At 41.6% G+C, this 16,636-nt stretch overlaps 2 protein-coding genes across 3 annotated transcripts in view; one reads left to right on the forward strand and one right to left on the reverse strand.

The window, feature by feature from the left end:
- FZD3 (frizzled class receptor 3) overlaps positions 1-5,861 on the reverse strand; it is a 94,826-nt gene extending 88,965 nt beyond the window's left edge. The window contains exon 1 of one of the 2 annotated variants that reach the window (XM_045880080.3): positions 5,722-5,861. The gene's annotated coding sequence lies outside the window, so the exon portion shown is untranslated. The remainder of the gene's footprint in view (positions 1-5,721) is intronic. The other variant, XM_064585332.1, reaches the window with a different exon arrangement.
- A 3,620-nt stretch (positions 5,862-9,481) lies between these two features.
- The window catches only part of FBXO16 (F-box protein 16), a 53,540-nt gene continuing 46,385 nt past the window's right edge, over positions 9,482-16,636 (forward strand). Inside the window, exons 1-2 of the mRNA XM_045879340.3 lie at positions 9,482-9,747; positions 14,455-14,590. Coding sequence (XP_045735296.1) covers positions 14,492-14,590 — 99 coding nt within the window. The 5' untranslated portion in view covers positions 9,482-9,747; positions 14,455-14,491. The remainder of the gene's footprint in view (positions 9,748-14,454; positions 14,591-16,636) is intronic.

A 16,636-nucleotide genomic window follows, 5' to 3' on the forward strand; every position in this document is an offset into this window, starting at 1 on the left:
CAGGTCATGGTCCCAGGGTCCTGGGATTGAGCCCTGCATCAGGCTCCCTGCTCTGCAGGAAGCCTGCTTCTCCCTCTCCCACTCCCCCTGCTTGTGTTCCCTCTCTCGCTGTCTCTCTCTCTGTCAAATAAATAAATAAATTCTTTAAAAAAAAAGAATACAGGTATATTTAAATATAATTTTATGCTTAGCGAAAGTAATACCTAAAACAAATTCAAAAAATAAAAGCAGATAAAGAATAAAACTTTAATAGGAAAATGGGAAAAGGACATAAATTTATGAATGAATGACAAATAACCAACGAACACACGAAGATATTCGACTTTACTAATAAAAAAAATGCAAATATGAGAGAACATTTTTGCCAATCAGACAGGCAGAAATAACAATGAAGGAACACAGTATGGGAGAGGATGCAGAAAAAAGCACATTTTCAACATTCCAACAATTAGAAATACTACTGTAAACCGCTTGGTATTTTAAAAACGGCTACTTACCTCAAAAGCCCTTAAAATGTGCACAATCTGATGTAACAAATCTATAATTTATTCTAAGTAAGCACACAAGTACACATGATGCATAACCAAAATATGTGAGAGTAACACTGTTTATAAAATAAAAAACTAGAAATAACTGAAAAGTCTACCAATAAGGGATTCATTAAAAAAAAAAAAAACTACGGTACAACCACATGGTGGAATATTATATAGTCACTAAAAATGATGAGCAAGATCTCTATTTACTGACATGGTAAGACATAACAATACAGTAAGTAAAAAATAAAATTAAAACAATTTTCTAAACAGCATACATATCCCATTTCTGTCAAAAAATATACGCACAGAATAAAACTATTTCAATTGCTTAAATATATTATAAATGCTCTGAGATTTTATAAAAGAACCTACGGTACATTATTCTGTGTATGGAATAATTAACTCTGCTAAACCTCCCAATGTGTGCGGACTAGCTAACAAGAATAAATACTAGTTGAATCACTGATTTATTGGCTGTTAATTAAGCAACAAGCCAAGGGACACTCTAATGCCCTATTGCAGACAGTAAGAAAAGGAAAAAAGTGATGATCAATTTAGTTTGAGTAAAAACTGATTTTCAGTATTGAAAAAAATCAGATCACTGATCAGCTGAATCAAATGGTAGGCACAGTTTAAAAGAACTTTTGATAGATATTCCAAATCGTTCTTCAATAACATGAGATACCACTTCTAAACAGGATTGTATGGGTAGCAAAAGTCATTTTTCCTAAGGTAGGGTCATCTATGGAAAAGCTGTAAGTTGAAGTTCCAGACCTGCAGGAAATAGAGAAGATCCTGCACCCAAAGAGGTCCTGCCAAAATATAGCAACTCATTAAACAAAGGTTAACAGTCATTTTGGCATTCTTACTGATATTGTTTATTATCGGAATCTGCCGTATCTCAAATAAATAAAGGGACCTGCTGAGTGAACATAACTGGAGCAAACAGCTTCAGGGGCCAGGGGCCATCAAAAAGTGAGTGATATGGCAACAGCTGTTCACGTCCTACCTGTGGGAAGAGAGGCACACTCACTTCTCCATAGAGCAATGTAAGATACATGGAAAACTGATTAAGTTGCCTGATTATCATTCCATCAGAAAACAAAAGGACATCTAATTTTTATAAATGTGTAATATCAGGAATCTGATACTCCCTAACTACCAGTTAAATTGTAAAAGCCCTTAAAATAAAATAAGCTGAGTATTTGTCCCGAACAACAGCAATAAAGGGGTAGGAGATTCAATTTTGGAAGACTGTCTTTCCAGGTTGGCTGCGAAACCAGACCCAAGAACTTAGGTGGGAAAAGCAGGAGGTGGCAACTGTGAAGAGGAAAGCAGGCTGAATTCTGAAGAAATACTGACAAAGTAGGTCCTGAGGGCTGTGAAGAGGGTCCTGCAAAAGATTAGGTTCAGTAATTCTATTCCAATTCATACTTTTTGTACAGAAAATGATCCATTTCATTATTCTTGGTTTAGATTTAATTTTCTTGACACCTTATAAATATAAACAACATTTTGCATCTCCAATTCAGAAATACTATCCGAAGGCTGCCTCACACACAGTGGCTACAGTCGGAACAGGGGCGATATTCTTTGTCTTCTTTCAGTTTTCCAAGAATGCACTGCAAGGATTAACAATGACTATCTCTAAATAACGAAGTTTCTCCTCTAAGGGAAATTACTGTATTGTAAGAGAAACAAAATATACACTCAGAGCATATTCACTGTGCTAAGTATTACTTTCCTTTTCCTAAAATCCACGTGTCCTCTGGCCTTTTGTTTTCCACATCTTATTATTTAAAAAATGAATTCATTCTCAAAATTTTGTTTCCTGGTTGCTAAGTTTATATAGCTTCATATTTAATTCATAGGGCTTAGATTCCTATTAATCTCTGAATGAGGATCTCTTTTCTGCTCTATTTCATCTAATTTTTAAAGTCCATCTGGGCATCTACCTATTTCCACAAATAACCTAAACATCCAATGTGCTGAGTGATGATAGGGCTTAAAAAAACCAAACAGGAAAAACAAACACATCTACGTTCAAAATTAAAATGAATGATAGGCATCAATGACTGGATCAAAATCCAGTCCATTTTACAAATTAAAATTTACTTTTAAGACTAAAGAAAGCAGAAGATCTTTTAAAACTAACCTGAAAAGAAAAATGGAAAGTTAATGGGGCATCTTGCTGGCTCAGTGGGTGGAGCACGTGACTCTTAATTTTGGAGTTGTGAGTTAGAGCCCCACGCTGGGTGTAGGGATTACTTTACAAAATAAAATCTTCAAAAAAACAAAATGGAAAGTTAAAAGATGGCCAGATTCTGAACAAACAAAAAAAAAATTGATTGAAATTCCAGCCCAGTTTCCCCTTCCAATTAAGATCTACTCATCAGAAAACCCCCTAATATCAAGCCCAACTTTTTCCCTTAGCAGGGTTTGTATGCTTTGACTATAAAATTATTTCAGTGAGATAAAATTTAGAAACCAGGATTTTTTTTTTAAGCTCACTAGCCTAGTTTTTTTTTTTTTTTAAGATTTTTATTTATTTATTTAACAGAGATAGAGAGAGAACACAAGTAGGCAGAGCGGCAGACAGAGGGAGAGGGAGAAGCAGGCTCCCTGCCGAGCAGGGGGCTCGATGCGGGGCTCGATCCCAGGACCCTGGGACCACGACCCGAGCCGAAGGCAGCTGCCCAACCAACTGAGCCACCCAGGCGCCCCCAGTAGCCTAGTTATATACTTCATTCCTTGGATCCAGCAAAAGTGTCAATAGTTCTCAGGATAATGAAGTGAAAAGCATTTGATGCAATCATCAGTTAAAACTCCTTCCTAGCCAGTAAAGAGTTGTTACTCTTTCCTCAAATCTATATTGAATAATTTCTTCAACAGACATTTTCCAAATCATTCTTTTTATTTGCATTATTGCTCTTTTCGTCAGCAGCTACAGGTTTAAGCAGCCACAGTTCTAGAGTTTTAGGAGTTAAAAAATAAATAAATAAAACATGAGGCCAACATCACTCTCCTCTGTGAAAGGTAAAGATGTAAGAACTGTCTCCTAACACATTTCCTAAAGAAAATAAAGTCAACAGAAGCCTAACATCAACAAACTAATATGCTCAGAATTACTTTTGAGTATACAATCTTATAGTTTTACTAACAAACTAATATGAAATTTAAGATGGGTAGAGAATTTTTCCTGAAGTGGGAAACAGAGGACTTATTATGAGTGAAAAACTCCTTTCTCCTTCCCCAATGACAAAGCCTTCCACACTGTACTATACACAGGAAGAATGTGCACTTTATTAAATTCCTCTCAACCTTCCCTACTTCAAATACCTCAATCGTGGAACTCCCAAGAAAAATCTACCTAAATGTTCAAAGCACAAAATAAAGCCCAAAAAAATATAGTGGCTAAGATGGGGAAAAGAATGAAAGAGACAACAGTCATTTCTTCTACTATTAATGGGACAGTTATAGATTCGGGAGAAGTGTAGAGGTAGAGAGTATTAGTAAGTGGATGAGATTTAAAAAAAAAAAATAGTAGGAAAGAGAAGGCAGGATGGTAGATTTTATTATTTACTTATTCTCCTGATAGTTTCAAAACATTTGGTGGGTAGAGGAGGAACATTTCACTAAATAAAAGGCAAGAGGGTAAGAGAAGGGCTGCATCTTAATTATATTTTATCTTCAACTCCATCCCTTCAAGCCCACCCATTAAGCTTTCCTACTTTCCCTAACTCTGAATCTTTTTACCCTTATGCTGTGGCTTGGTAGTTCATGTAAATGCCCCCACCCCCTTTTTTTTTCCTGGAGAAAAAAAGAGAGTATTGATTTGCTTGAAAGTATGGATGGGAAGCATTATCTTGCTTCTTAATAACAGAACTAAGGATTTATCTATTCCTTAGACTGTCAGCACACCACTGAAGACTAAAAGAAGGTTGAAGAGGGAGGTAACATCCCTCATGTCATTCAGGTCTTTGTTTCCTTGCTCTTGCGGTATTGGCTTTGCAAAGTAACCCAATTCCCGCAAATAAACGTTACAGTCTATCAAAACTACTTTTATAAAATAAGATTTTGTTTGGATACTTTTATACAGCAGTCATTTTTATAGCTGTTGGTCTGCTCTGATGCTGCATCTGCCCAAATTCAGAAAGGAACCAAAATTCAAAATTTCATTTTAATTCTGGGCAAAAAATTGGACCTCCTTTATTGGATAGATACTTTTCAACTTCCAATCTATCCCATACCTAAATTAATGGCATGCGCTTTTGTTCTAAAAAAAAGGAAGAAAAGAAAAAAAAAAAAAAGCCCTCTTTCTCCTACAAGGAGGCACCTAACTCCAAGACTCCTGAGATTTAACGAGCTTCTGGGAAGATGTTAAAATGTCTTGAAATGTTTTTACAGCACCTTTATTTGAGAGGCCATCTATTAATTACCCAGCAGTACCGTCACGGCAAATACACATGAGCATAAAAGAGGGCAGCTGGGGGAAGCATTTGGGAGGGAGTGCAGACTTTGGAAACTGATGGGATGGAGGGGACAACTTTTAAGCGTTGGAAATAAAAGGTCGGCCAAATGCTAAAACAACATCTAGTCAAGGGGCAATTCTAACGTGGGTCTCGGGCCGGCCCCAAGCGCCCGAGGCGCCGGAGCCCTAGATGCATTGTCCTCCCCCCCGCCGCCGCTGCCACCGCGTCCTCCACCCACGCTCCCGCGAGCGAGGAGCGCCACGCGCCCCCGCGGCGCCGACCCACACAGTGGGCGCCCATCCCAGACACCCTCCTCCGCCCAGGGTTCGGGCCGGGGGTGGCGGAGAGGGAGCCGCGGTCCACACTCGCACAGGTTGCCCGGCGCGGGCTTAGGATGCAGAGGGTTAATAATCTCCCGAGCATTTGCCCACCTCAGCCCGCACCCCAAACTCGGCTCCTCCGCACCCCTTCGGCCCGCCGTGGGTCCCGAGGAGCCCCTCCGACACCCCGCCACAGCCTGGCGCCGAAGGCTTTTGTTTTGGCCGCGACGAGAATAACGATCCCTGAGGAGGAGGTGCCGGAGCTGCTGGTGGCTCCTCAGCACAGGGTTAGGCAGAGGAGCGGGCAGCCGCGGCGGCACCTCCTCATTCCCCACACTGCCCGCGCCCTTTTCCAGCTAAGCCGGACGGGGAGCCGCACGCCTCGTCGCTCACCTCACACCTCGGGGCCGGGCTCCAAGGGGGCTGCAGCGCCGGCCCGGGGCGCCCACGGGTCTCTCAGGTAAACGGAGCAGCGAGGACCAACAGCGCGCGCCGCCTCGGAGCGAACGCGAGCTTTCGGGAGCGTCGGGGCGCGCGGCCCGGGGAGCGAGCGCGCCCGCGCGCGCACGCACGACGCAGGCGCGCTGCGCACACTCGACCGAACGCTCCCATTTTGAGCCCCGCTGAGAGGTACCTGCTCTCTGGGCTGGGTTGTTCTCTACCTCGTGCTTCGGGTGACGCCTTGCCCTGTCCTGCTCCGGCGGAGGGCTTTCGAACTCTGGAAACGTTTTTCTTAAATGCACTCAGTCCTCTTTGCAAAAGCCCTCCCTGCCCTGCTGAGAAAGCGCGGCGACTCTCATCACCCAAGCCCGGGATGCTGTTACTGCAAGACCGCCAAAACCTGTTCTGAGAACGAGTGTGCTGACCTAGGGACCCCCGGGAACTGGAGTTGTCAAGAGTAAGGTTACAGATGTTGAGGGTGGCACTGGGTGCAGATAGGAGGAAGCATCTGGCCTGTTGCAGAGCTTCACGCTTAAACAACAGAGCAGACTGGATAGCTGCCTGGGAACAGTTTATATCCGCGTGGCCAACACCTTAGTGCACAGGTGGAGCTTGTGGTTATTGGTAGCATTCCCCCATCTTTTTCTCCGTAGAAAATGTTTCCCTTCTCTTCTACATAAATCATTTCAGAGCTGAAAGAGTTCTTAAAGATCATCTAAACCCAATCTCTCATTTTTCAGACGAGGAAAAGAACGCTTAGAAAGGTTAAATGACTTACCCAGAGTCACGCAGCTTTTTTTTTCTTTTTTAATTTTTTATTGTTATGTTAATCCCCATACATTACATCATTAGTTTTAGATGTAGTGTTCCATGATTCATTGTTTGTGCGTAACACCCAGTGCTCCATGCAGAATGTGCCCTCCTCAATACCCACCACCAGGCTAACCCATCCTCCCACCCCCTCCCCTCCAGAACCCTCAGTTTGTTTTTCAGAGTCCATCGTCTCTCATGGTTCGTCTCCCCCTCCGATTTCCCCCCCTTCATTCTTCCCCTCCTGCTATCTTCTTCTTTTTCTTCCTTTTTTTTGTTTTCCTTAACATATATTGCATTATTTCAGAGTTTTAATAGGAGTCCGGATTCATTCAAAGCCAAGGCTGTCCTTTTTACTATGCTGTTTTACCTACCTTTCGCTTCCTTTTCCTCCCTTTGCAAGCTAGACGTCACAGGCATCATTTTGTTCTGTTGATAGCACATGGGTCTTAAAGTAATATTGATCCTGTTGCACAACAATGTGAATATACTTGCCACTACTCAACTGTACACTTAAACAATGGTTAAAATGGTAAATTTTATGTGAAGTGTATTTTACCACAATTTTTAAAAGGCACTCAAGTGTTAAATAAATAAATAATGAGTATTGAGCTTAGACAGTCATAAATATAGTTTAACATCAGATGGTGAGCTATGGGGGAAAGCATAATAAATGAGATCTGAAGTGACATTTCAATTTTCTTAGTAAATATTTGAGCAGTAATAGTTGGTTTTTTTTTTAAGTAATACAGATCCTTCAGCTGATTCTAAGCAAGTCAGTATGTCCTGTTGAGGCAACACTGCCTTTTCTGAGGGTGAGTGAGTAGGCAAATTGTGTATGTGAAAATCTGTGTGTGCTTGCTTCATGTATTTCCAGATCCTTTGTACCTGCAGAACCTCTGAAGACGTGCAGCTAATGTATTTTTATGCAATTTACACACCATCCCATGAAAACTGTCAGGCATAGGACATATCATACCCCTAATGGGAAGGTGGGAGTGATGTAGAAATTATCACTGCATGTATCAACATGATTAAATCTCAAAAATATAACATTGAAAAAAGCGAACTAGAGACGCCTGCTCAGTCGTTAGGCATCTGCCTTAGGCTCAGGATCAAGCCCAGCCTGCTCAGCAGGAGGCCTGCTTCTTCCTCTCCCACTCCCCCTGCTCGTGTTCCCTCTCTCACTGTCTCTCTCCCTCTGTCAAATAAATAAATAAAATATTTTTAAAAAAGCAAACTACAAGATACGTAAATTATTGTATCTCTTTAAAAACATCTAGCCATATTGTTTATGCTTACATGTAAAAAGCATAAAAAATGGACAAGTAGGCTACACACCAATTTCATAGATAGTGGTTGCCTCTAGACAGGCAGAGAGGGGAATCAGATCTGTAAAGTATACAAAATCACACACATGAAGCAACAATGTTAATATTTTTAAAATTTTTGGTGGGGATACAAGGGTGTTTCTTAATGTAGTCTCTAAATTTATCTATGTTTGAAGTAATGTTGAAGTATTTCAGACATTGAGCTGGTGTGTTCACTATGAACATAGCCTGACTGATGTCATTGAGGTCAGAGGGGAAGGGAGCATCTGCAGTTAGACAGATGAGGTGCTGGATAAGCAGATGCCCAGAGGGTGCTGGTTGAGAGGACAGTCGACAGGGAGCTTATTTTCAGGTATAAAATTATGCAAATTCAACAGGGATAAAGTGAAATGGTTTCTTTTATCCCATCTCTCTCTCATTCCATGTTGTAACCACCAATAGAAAGTTTTTAATGAGTGGGAACTTCACAGAGAGACATAGCATGTTGTTAAAACTGGTCTCTTTCTAGATGAACCCGTTTTGAAACCATAAATGTTAACTGGTAATACTGTACATGGTAATTTAGTATTGCGTCGACTGCCTCCCCCAGACCCCTACCCCCCACCAAAGGCTTTGTTTATTCATTTACATACAACCTGATCATGTGGAAAAACCACTAGGCTGGAATTCAGACAACCTAGGTTCTAATTTCAATTTGGCCACTTACAGATCCTTTGTTAACTCAAGGGAAGCAACAATCTCTATGAGCTTCACTCTTCTATTTCAAGTTGGAGATATACAAATGCTGCCTATTTCAAAACTATGGAACAATACAAACATAGGTTTACATTTGTTTAAGTTGGACGAGAGCATATTCTTACCTACTTTAGGAAGCATAAGATAGTGAAGGTTTGGGGGGTTTTTGTTTTGTCTTTTTGTTGTTACCTGCTGCCCATAGGAACTGCTTTGTATTTACCGAAGTAGCTCCGTCTGGAATTTTGAATTTTTGGTTGTTCTCCAGCACGTGTTTATAGTTCTATCACAACAGTTATCAATGTGGGCCTTATATTTGTTATTTACACACTGCATTTTCCAGTCTTTCTCATTAGATCTTTTTTATCCTTGTGTTCTCACTCTGCCCCTTATTATTACATGGTGGGTGCTCAAGAAATTTAATTAAATTAGACCGGACTGTAAAATTTCCCAAATTTGTAGTTATTCTTATTAAGCCATGCCATCTGCTGGTTCCCTGGTGTATCTGTCAGTCATCCTGAATTCCCGTTGAAATTCATGTTGAATCATTTGTGAGTTTGTGTGTTGGGCAATTTTCCCACGTCCTTCCACTTCCGGTTGCAGGTGCTATTCTTCCACTGAACCAGCGGCCTGTTCTTTTTCCTCCTACCCCGTTTTACCTGTTGGCCACTCTTAAAACCCGGAAAAGTGGAGTTTACATTTCGGAGCCCCGGAATGACCAGAGAACTATAATTGGGCATGCTCAGTAGGTTGCCCTCAGTTGGAACACAAATATGTCTTGAGTGCCTGTCAGTGCTGCTTGTGTTAGGGTTGGCCACATCTTTCTCCCAGCGTTATACTGGGAGATTGCAGCCCCTTCCACCCTCTTGGCGCTCGGGCTTCTTACGATTATCCGTGTGCCGAATTTTGGAGCCAGCCCTCCCGAATCTCTTGGCCAATCAAGAGACCACACATTGTTGCCTAAGAGACCCCGGATGCCAGCGAAAGGATTTATGGGTGGTGATTGGATTACTGGAAGAAGGGTGGGGGCTGGACAGAGGCAAAGAAAAGGCTGCCATGGCAACACCAGCGCTTGAGGCTTGAAGAGGGCGGTGAGCTGAAAGAGGTGAGAGCAGTGGGCAGTGCCTGAGAAGGATGGAGACTCTTCAGAGCTCCACTCTGAGATCCTCCTGGGCCTCTCGGAAACCTTGTTAGTGCTCCTGGGGATGACGTTTTGCTCCGTGTCAAGGGCAGTTAAAGTGCCAGATGCTTCATACTTACGAAATTAACAACAACAGTTTATTTCTGTGCCTATCAAACACTAGCTCTTTGTCTTTAGTGTAGCTTTTGCTTTGTTTCTAACTAGTTGAATATAAGATGAATTTGTATTTAAATCTAACCATACCTTGTTTCACGATGATATCATTTCCTTCTCTGATGATCCTGCAATGTACAATGTGTGTTGGCAGAGAAACTCAATCCTATTCTGCTCTGTAAATTCCAAATAAAAACCCGATAGTCCTGAGTTTAATTCCAGTGCTCAGTTCATAATGTTGTGAGTTTTATCCTACATTTCTATTAGTTTTAATCTTTAAACTGCTTCTTCTCCACTATTGTATTCATTCATTCAGTTGATTTGACAAATATTTGAGCACCAATTATGTAGCAGTGGGATTAGGATTCACGTGAGCAATGTAAGAAAACCACATGAGGAAAGAAGCATCAGAGTTCTGTACTAGTTGTTTTGTACCAAAGTTCAGTGTGTCTGGGCAGATAGTGCATGAAGGGAGAGAGCAGGGGATGAGGCTGAAAAGGTAGATTGAGGTAAATTCATAGTGGACCTAGACTTCCATGCTAAGGACTCTGATTATGTTGTAGCCATCAGAGAGCCTCTGAAGGTTTTTGAGCTGAAAAGTGACACAATCAACTGGTCTTTTTTTCTTTTAAGATTTTATTAATTTATTTGAAAGAGAGAGAGAGCATGCACAGGCAGGGGAAGCAGCAGGCAGAGGGAGAGGAAGAAGCAGACACCCCGCCGAGCAGAGAGCCCAACTTGGGCTACATTCCAGGACCCTGGGATCAGATGCTTAACCCACTGAACCACCCAGGTGCCCCTCAACTGGTCTTTTAAAAAATATTTCCCTTAGGGCGCCTGGGTGGCTCAGTTGGTTAAGCGACTGCCTTCGGCTCAGGTCATGATCCTGGAGTCCCTGGATCGAGTCCTGCAACGGGCTCCCTGCTCGGCAGGGAGCCTGCTTCTGCCTCTGACCCTCCCCCCTCTCATGTGCTCTCTCTCTCTCATTCTCTCTGTCTCAAATAAATAAAATCTTTAAAAAAAAAAAATATTTCCCTTAGTAGAATGGTGGTTACCAGAGGCTGTGGGGTGAGGGAAATGGGGAGACATTGATCCAAGGGTACAAACTTTCAGTTATAAGATGAGTAAGTTCTGGAGATCTAATGTCCTGCATGGTGACTATAATTAGTAATAATATGTTTTATACTTGAAAACTAGTAAGAGAGTAGTTCCCAAGTGTTCTCACCACACCCATACACACACACACAAATGGTAACTATGGGAGGTGATGGATGTGTTAAATACTTCGATTGTAATCATTTCACAATGTATACATATATCAAAATATTAAGTTGTACACTGTAAGTATATACATTTTTTTGCAAAAAAAAAAAAAAACCCCTCTCTAACAGTAGACTGCATGCTCTATTAAAGCAGAGACTCTTATCTTTGTACCCCCTGACACAGGACTAATAGGTCCTTAGTAAAGTCAAATAATGGTTGCAGTGTGAGGAATGGCTCAGAAAATGGGATTGGAGGTTTGTGACCATTGAAACTTTACCAGAGGACCCATCCTAGTTGTGGAACTAGAACCATACATTGAGGATTAGGGCCAAAGACCCTCTTTCTTCCTTTTCTTTTTAAAATATTTTTTATATTTTTTTAAGATTTTATTTATTTATGAGAGACAGAGCACGAGTGGGGTGAGGAGCAGAGGGAGAACCAGACCCCCCACTAAGCAGAGAGCCCTATGCGGGGCTCGATCCCAGGACCCCGGGATCGTGACCCGGGCCGAAGGCAGACATTCAACCGACTGAGCCACCCAGGCACCCCTTTCTTCCATTTCATTCAGAGAAAAATTAAAGATCAACATTCAAAGACAGCCACTAAGGTGGAAAGAGGTCACACCAAAAACAACAGCAAGCTTATATGTGGAAGGAGAGGAAGACAACTTGCTTTGTCTTGTTGACAGAGTGGGGACAGTTCTTTCTTGTGTATGTTATATAAAAATGTCTGTCTTTGTAGTCGTCCTGAGTGTTTATGCCGTGAACATGTGTGTGCATGCAGATATGTACAGTGCCCATCTTCTGGAAGGGAAGGAGGAGGAAAAAACCACAAAAGGATAATGACGAAAGCAAGGGCAGGATAACCACATTTGAATGCTTCAGCAGGACTGTATTACCAAGAGGGCTGTTTCTCTTGGCCAGCCCCACCCCCTGAAAACCAAGCTGATTGAAGAAAGTCTAATTCAAATAATTTCTAACTGTTAGGAACCAGGAAAAAGAAAACATCCAGTGCAGGGCCTTAGGAAAGCCCAAGAGAAGCTACTTTGTCTTAATTCAGAAATTGTGCCTAGCTTGTTTCCTCCACAAACTAGAAAGTTCTCAGCTTATAGCGGGAGTTTTTCACCTGGGGTAAGCAAAATTTTATGTTCATGTGCAGTTTTGTAGGGAAAGGATTCATAGCTTTCATCATGTTCTCGAAGAGTTTTATGGCCCTCAAAAAAAAAAGATTAAAAACAACTGGTTTAAAGAGAGGAAAGATCAGACATAAATAAGAACAATAAAAAAAAAAAAAGAAATAACATGATTTTTAACTGGGCAGATCTAGGCTCAGAGACCATGCTTTGTATCTATAATTTGCCCACTCACACGTACTTTTATAGCTGCCAATTAATAATACTGTAATGAAATAATTTCTTATGCCTTTTGCAATTTGGCTAAACATGTGTGACTCAGATAATTAGGTGTTAGAGGTTGGGAAGAACGTGAGTGCTGATGTGAGTCCACTTTATACCAGTGGTTTGGTGGCAGTAGGCAACTACCAAGAAGGATTGTGTAATGATGCCCCTGTGGTTTTCAGACATTGGCTTTATCTTCAGCTATAACTCAAACCTGAGAGCGAATATTACCTGTCAAGGGAGAGCCTCAAAGATTTCAGATCTAGCTTTTGGGGGAATCCCATATCAGCCAAAAAGTAATGTGTTTTTTTTTTTAATTGTCCAATCTTTGCTTCTGTAGAGTAATTTTTGGAGCCCATAGATCATGCAGGCAAGCCCTGGCTCTCTCAGTCACCACTACCACCTTCTGATATGAAACCCACCTTCAGAGAGGAAGGAAGGCAGAAGCAAGCAGAAACTCTGAGGATGTAATATTGAAACTATCCTCAATCTGCTTTAAATGTTTTCCACCTTAAAATATTTTGCTATGGCCCTCTAATAGTTTTTTTACTATTTTATTTATTTATTTGAGAGAGAGAGAGAGCATGAGCAGAGAGAGGGGTAGAAGGAGAGGGAGAAGCAGACTCTCCACTGAGCAGGGAGCTTGACCCTGAGATCATGACCTGAGCTGAAGGCAGATGCTCAACCAACTGAACTACCCAGGTGCCCCCCTCTGATAAGTTTTGAGGCACTCTGTAAAGTTCTAAGAAAGACTGCAGGAAAGTTACTAGTTACTGAGACTGCCCATTTGTCAGGCACTCTGCTGGACCCATTTTCTCCTATCTTTGAAACAGTGGTTGAAAGTAGATGCAGATAGATTGAATGCTCAGATAGACTGAATAATTTGCAAAACATTATATAGCTAGTAAGTTTTAAAGCCAGGATCAAACCTGTATAAAGGTAAAAAGTTTTGTAATTTTTTAATGTAAGCAAATATAATATTTGCAATGTAAGTAAGCGAAAAGAAGAAATTTACTGCAAGGATATCAGGTGGCTCACAAAAAATGGGCAAGAAAGGACAAGGGGCTTCTGAGGGGTGAGGCAGCAGAAGCAACTTAACAGAGCATCGATGCTATTGTGAACAACCACCTCAGCTGTCAAGTTTAGGATGAGCTAGCGTCAGTCCAACTGGCCTAGCTTGGTCTCATGACCAGGTCTTAGCTGGAGAAGGTGAGGCCACCTTGATTAACCAACCCACAGATTCTAAACAATGAGGGGAAAGTAATTCTTCATGGAAATTAAAATGTTTTAATCAAATGAATGTAAACCTATACTGGGCACCTAAAAACAGCACATTTCCCCCGGTAAACTCAAATCTGTCCATCTCTAAGGCTTGGCTTTGTCCATTACATCATTCTACTTCTTAAATATGATATCAAGCTAGAACCCTTGTTACTTAGATATCACAAAGGGGGGAGGAAGAAAGACACAAGGGACCAGGATGGAGTGCTTTCTATTGCACTATGATTTTATAAATTAAAAGACTTCTTTCTGGCCATTAGGGTATGTTCTTAGCTAAGAGTGATTTAAATAGACCTGATCTGATTTCTAGTTCCACAACCTACTGTCTGTATAAAGTTAGGCAGGGTGTGTAATGTCAATGAGCCTCATTTTCTTCATCTATAAAATGAGCTGAAACCCACTACCTCACCAGATTGTTATGAGCTTTAATTGAGCATGCGTATAAAGTGCCTGACCTGTAAAATTCTCCCAGTAAATGTTCTCCCCGCCCCCCCCCCCCCAGTTCTCTATCTCAATGTACTAAAAGATGGTATGGTGTTAGTATTTTTAGTATTCTGAAGATTCATTTCTTCTGATAGGTATGGTTTTTCTTATGGAAGAATAGTCCGTTATTTCATGATGGCATTTGCACCTCCAAAAAGCATAGATGGTCCCAAAATGCAGACAAAGATGAGTACCTGGACACCTCTAAACCATCAGCTTTTGAATGACCGGGTAAGTGACCAGAGCTATTTTATCAGTTGCATCCGTGCCTTAAAAAAAAAAAAGTATTAAAATCTTAGTTATCAAAATATGAACAGGAATTGTTTAGGATTGTGTAATGGGTTACAATAAAAAGCAAATGGAGAATTTTTTCAAAAACTTTTATTGAGCCCTTGCAGTAGACAGAATCCCTGCCCATGATGAAAATGTCTTAGATTTGTTCTTTCGTCTACTGTCACTCCTCCTCTCTCTCTCATCCCAAATGCCTTTTTTCTTCCATCACTGGTTCTCTGCTGGAACCACCAGGAATGAGAGAGGAGAAGGTAGTCTGTGAGGAGTTCCCAGAAAAAATTTTCTTGCTAGAGTTGCAGTTACTGGATAATGCTTCCCATTTAACCAAATAAAATGAGTAAGTCTCAACTGATTACTCGCATTACTCGGCTTCTCCTAAGAAGTTTATTTCCTACCTGCATTCTGGGAAAGCACTAACAGAATACACCAAAGGATCGCAGAGGTGGGAAGCTGAGTGTCATGCTGGGGTGTGATTGGCTAGCCTCTGGGGATTTCTATTCCTGCTTCAGTTGGGAGCAGAAGTTACCAACAGGTCAGTGAACTCCTATTATCAATACCTATTATAAGGACCATACCTAGTTGTCAGTAAAAAACAACATCAGTAAGACTGACTTCATTATCTTGCTCCTACATACCAGTTCCTCCTCCTGGTAAAAGGCACCACTTGACACCAAGTCACTCAAGCCAGAAATTATCCTTCTCCCTGCCAGCTCTGGGTTGGTTTTCCCCAATTTACAAGCTAATAACTTAGCCTGTTACTTATGGCATAGGAGACACTACTGTTTCATAGGAAAACACAAGATTCTTGAATCAGAGACAAAAATCTTTGTTACTCACCGTGCAGCAAGCGGCAGGAGCATCATATTTGCATTGGTCCTCTTTGCCTACCTTGTCCCACAAGACTCCAGAAGGCCCAGAAAAATACTACATACACCATGGGTTTGCATCACAACTGAGGAACAGTGAGCGCAGGGAATCCTTTGCTTTTATAGTAAGCAGTAAGAGCCTGCTCTTGGTCCCAAAGGGAGATAGTACCTCATTACCCAAGGTTGCCTTGCTCCAAGGCAAGAAATGGCCCAAGGAAAAAGCAATGGACACCTAGCACTCTTGGCATTCCAAGACATTTAGGAGTATGAGAAGGAGGCTCAGGAAGGTGTGTCTACCAGCACCCCCTCACTTCCACATCCAATTCATTTTCAAGTTCTAGAAGTCTTCCTCTTCATCTGGGCCCCTTTCCTTCATTCATCTATATGCCTCCAGCTTCACATTGTCGGTTCACACCATCATTACCCTTTGCCCGATGCACCGCTATAACCCCTAACTGGTTTCACTGCCTCTATCCCTACCAGTCCATCTTCTATTCTGGTCCCAGAGTGATTTTTCTAAAATACCAAACTAAAAAAAGAAGAAATAGAATAAAAAAAATAAAATACCAAGCTAATCCTTTCATGAGAAATTGATAACAGACTCTGCTCCAAAGAGTAAATTCCAAACCTCTACACCTAGCACAGGGGACCTTTTGTAAGTTGACCTCAGCCAGCCTTTTAATTCCAAACCCTGCCACTGCTTTCCTCCCATCCTAGGTCCGGAACAACTAAGTGGCCTCCAGATGAGCCATAATCTCTCACACCTCCACTCCTTTGTTCCCCTTGTTGCCTCCCCTAAGAGCTAACTCAAATGTCATTTTCTTTGGAAAGCCTTCTCCGGCTTGCTTCTCTTTGCTCTCATCACTGTTTACCCACTTTCCCCCTCGACTGTAATGTGTTAAGAGTTGAGATTCTGTCTCTTCTCTCTATATTTCCAGTGCCTGATAGAGTTCCTGAGGCACAAAAGATAGAGTCAGGGTTCAGCCACCCTCCCTGGGACCTCCTTCACTGAGGCTCCTCTTCTAGTCCCTCCATCCCTCCTTCTTAGTCTGGATTTGACCCTTTGCCTCTACACCGAACAGATATGCTAATCACCCTGGGAAAACAAGAGCATCAGTCC

Source organism: Mirounga angustirostris, unplaced genomic scaffold (assembly GCF_029215605.1).
Source record: "Mirounga angustirostris isolate CCGP_5_RB_7025 unplaced genomic scaffold, mMirAng1.0.hap1 SCAF_2, whole genome shotgun sequence".
Taxonomy (NCBI): Eukaryota; Metazoa; Chordata; class Mammalia; order Carnivora; family Phocidae; genus Mirounga; species Mirounga angustirostris.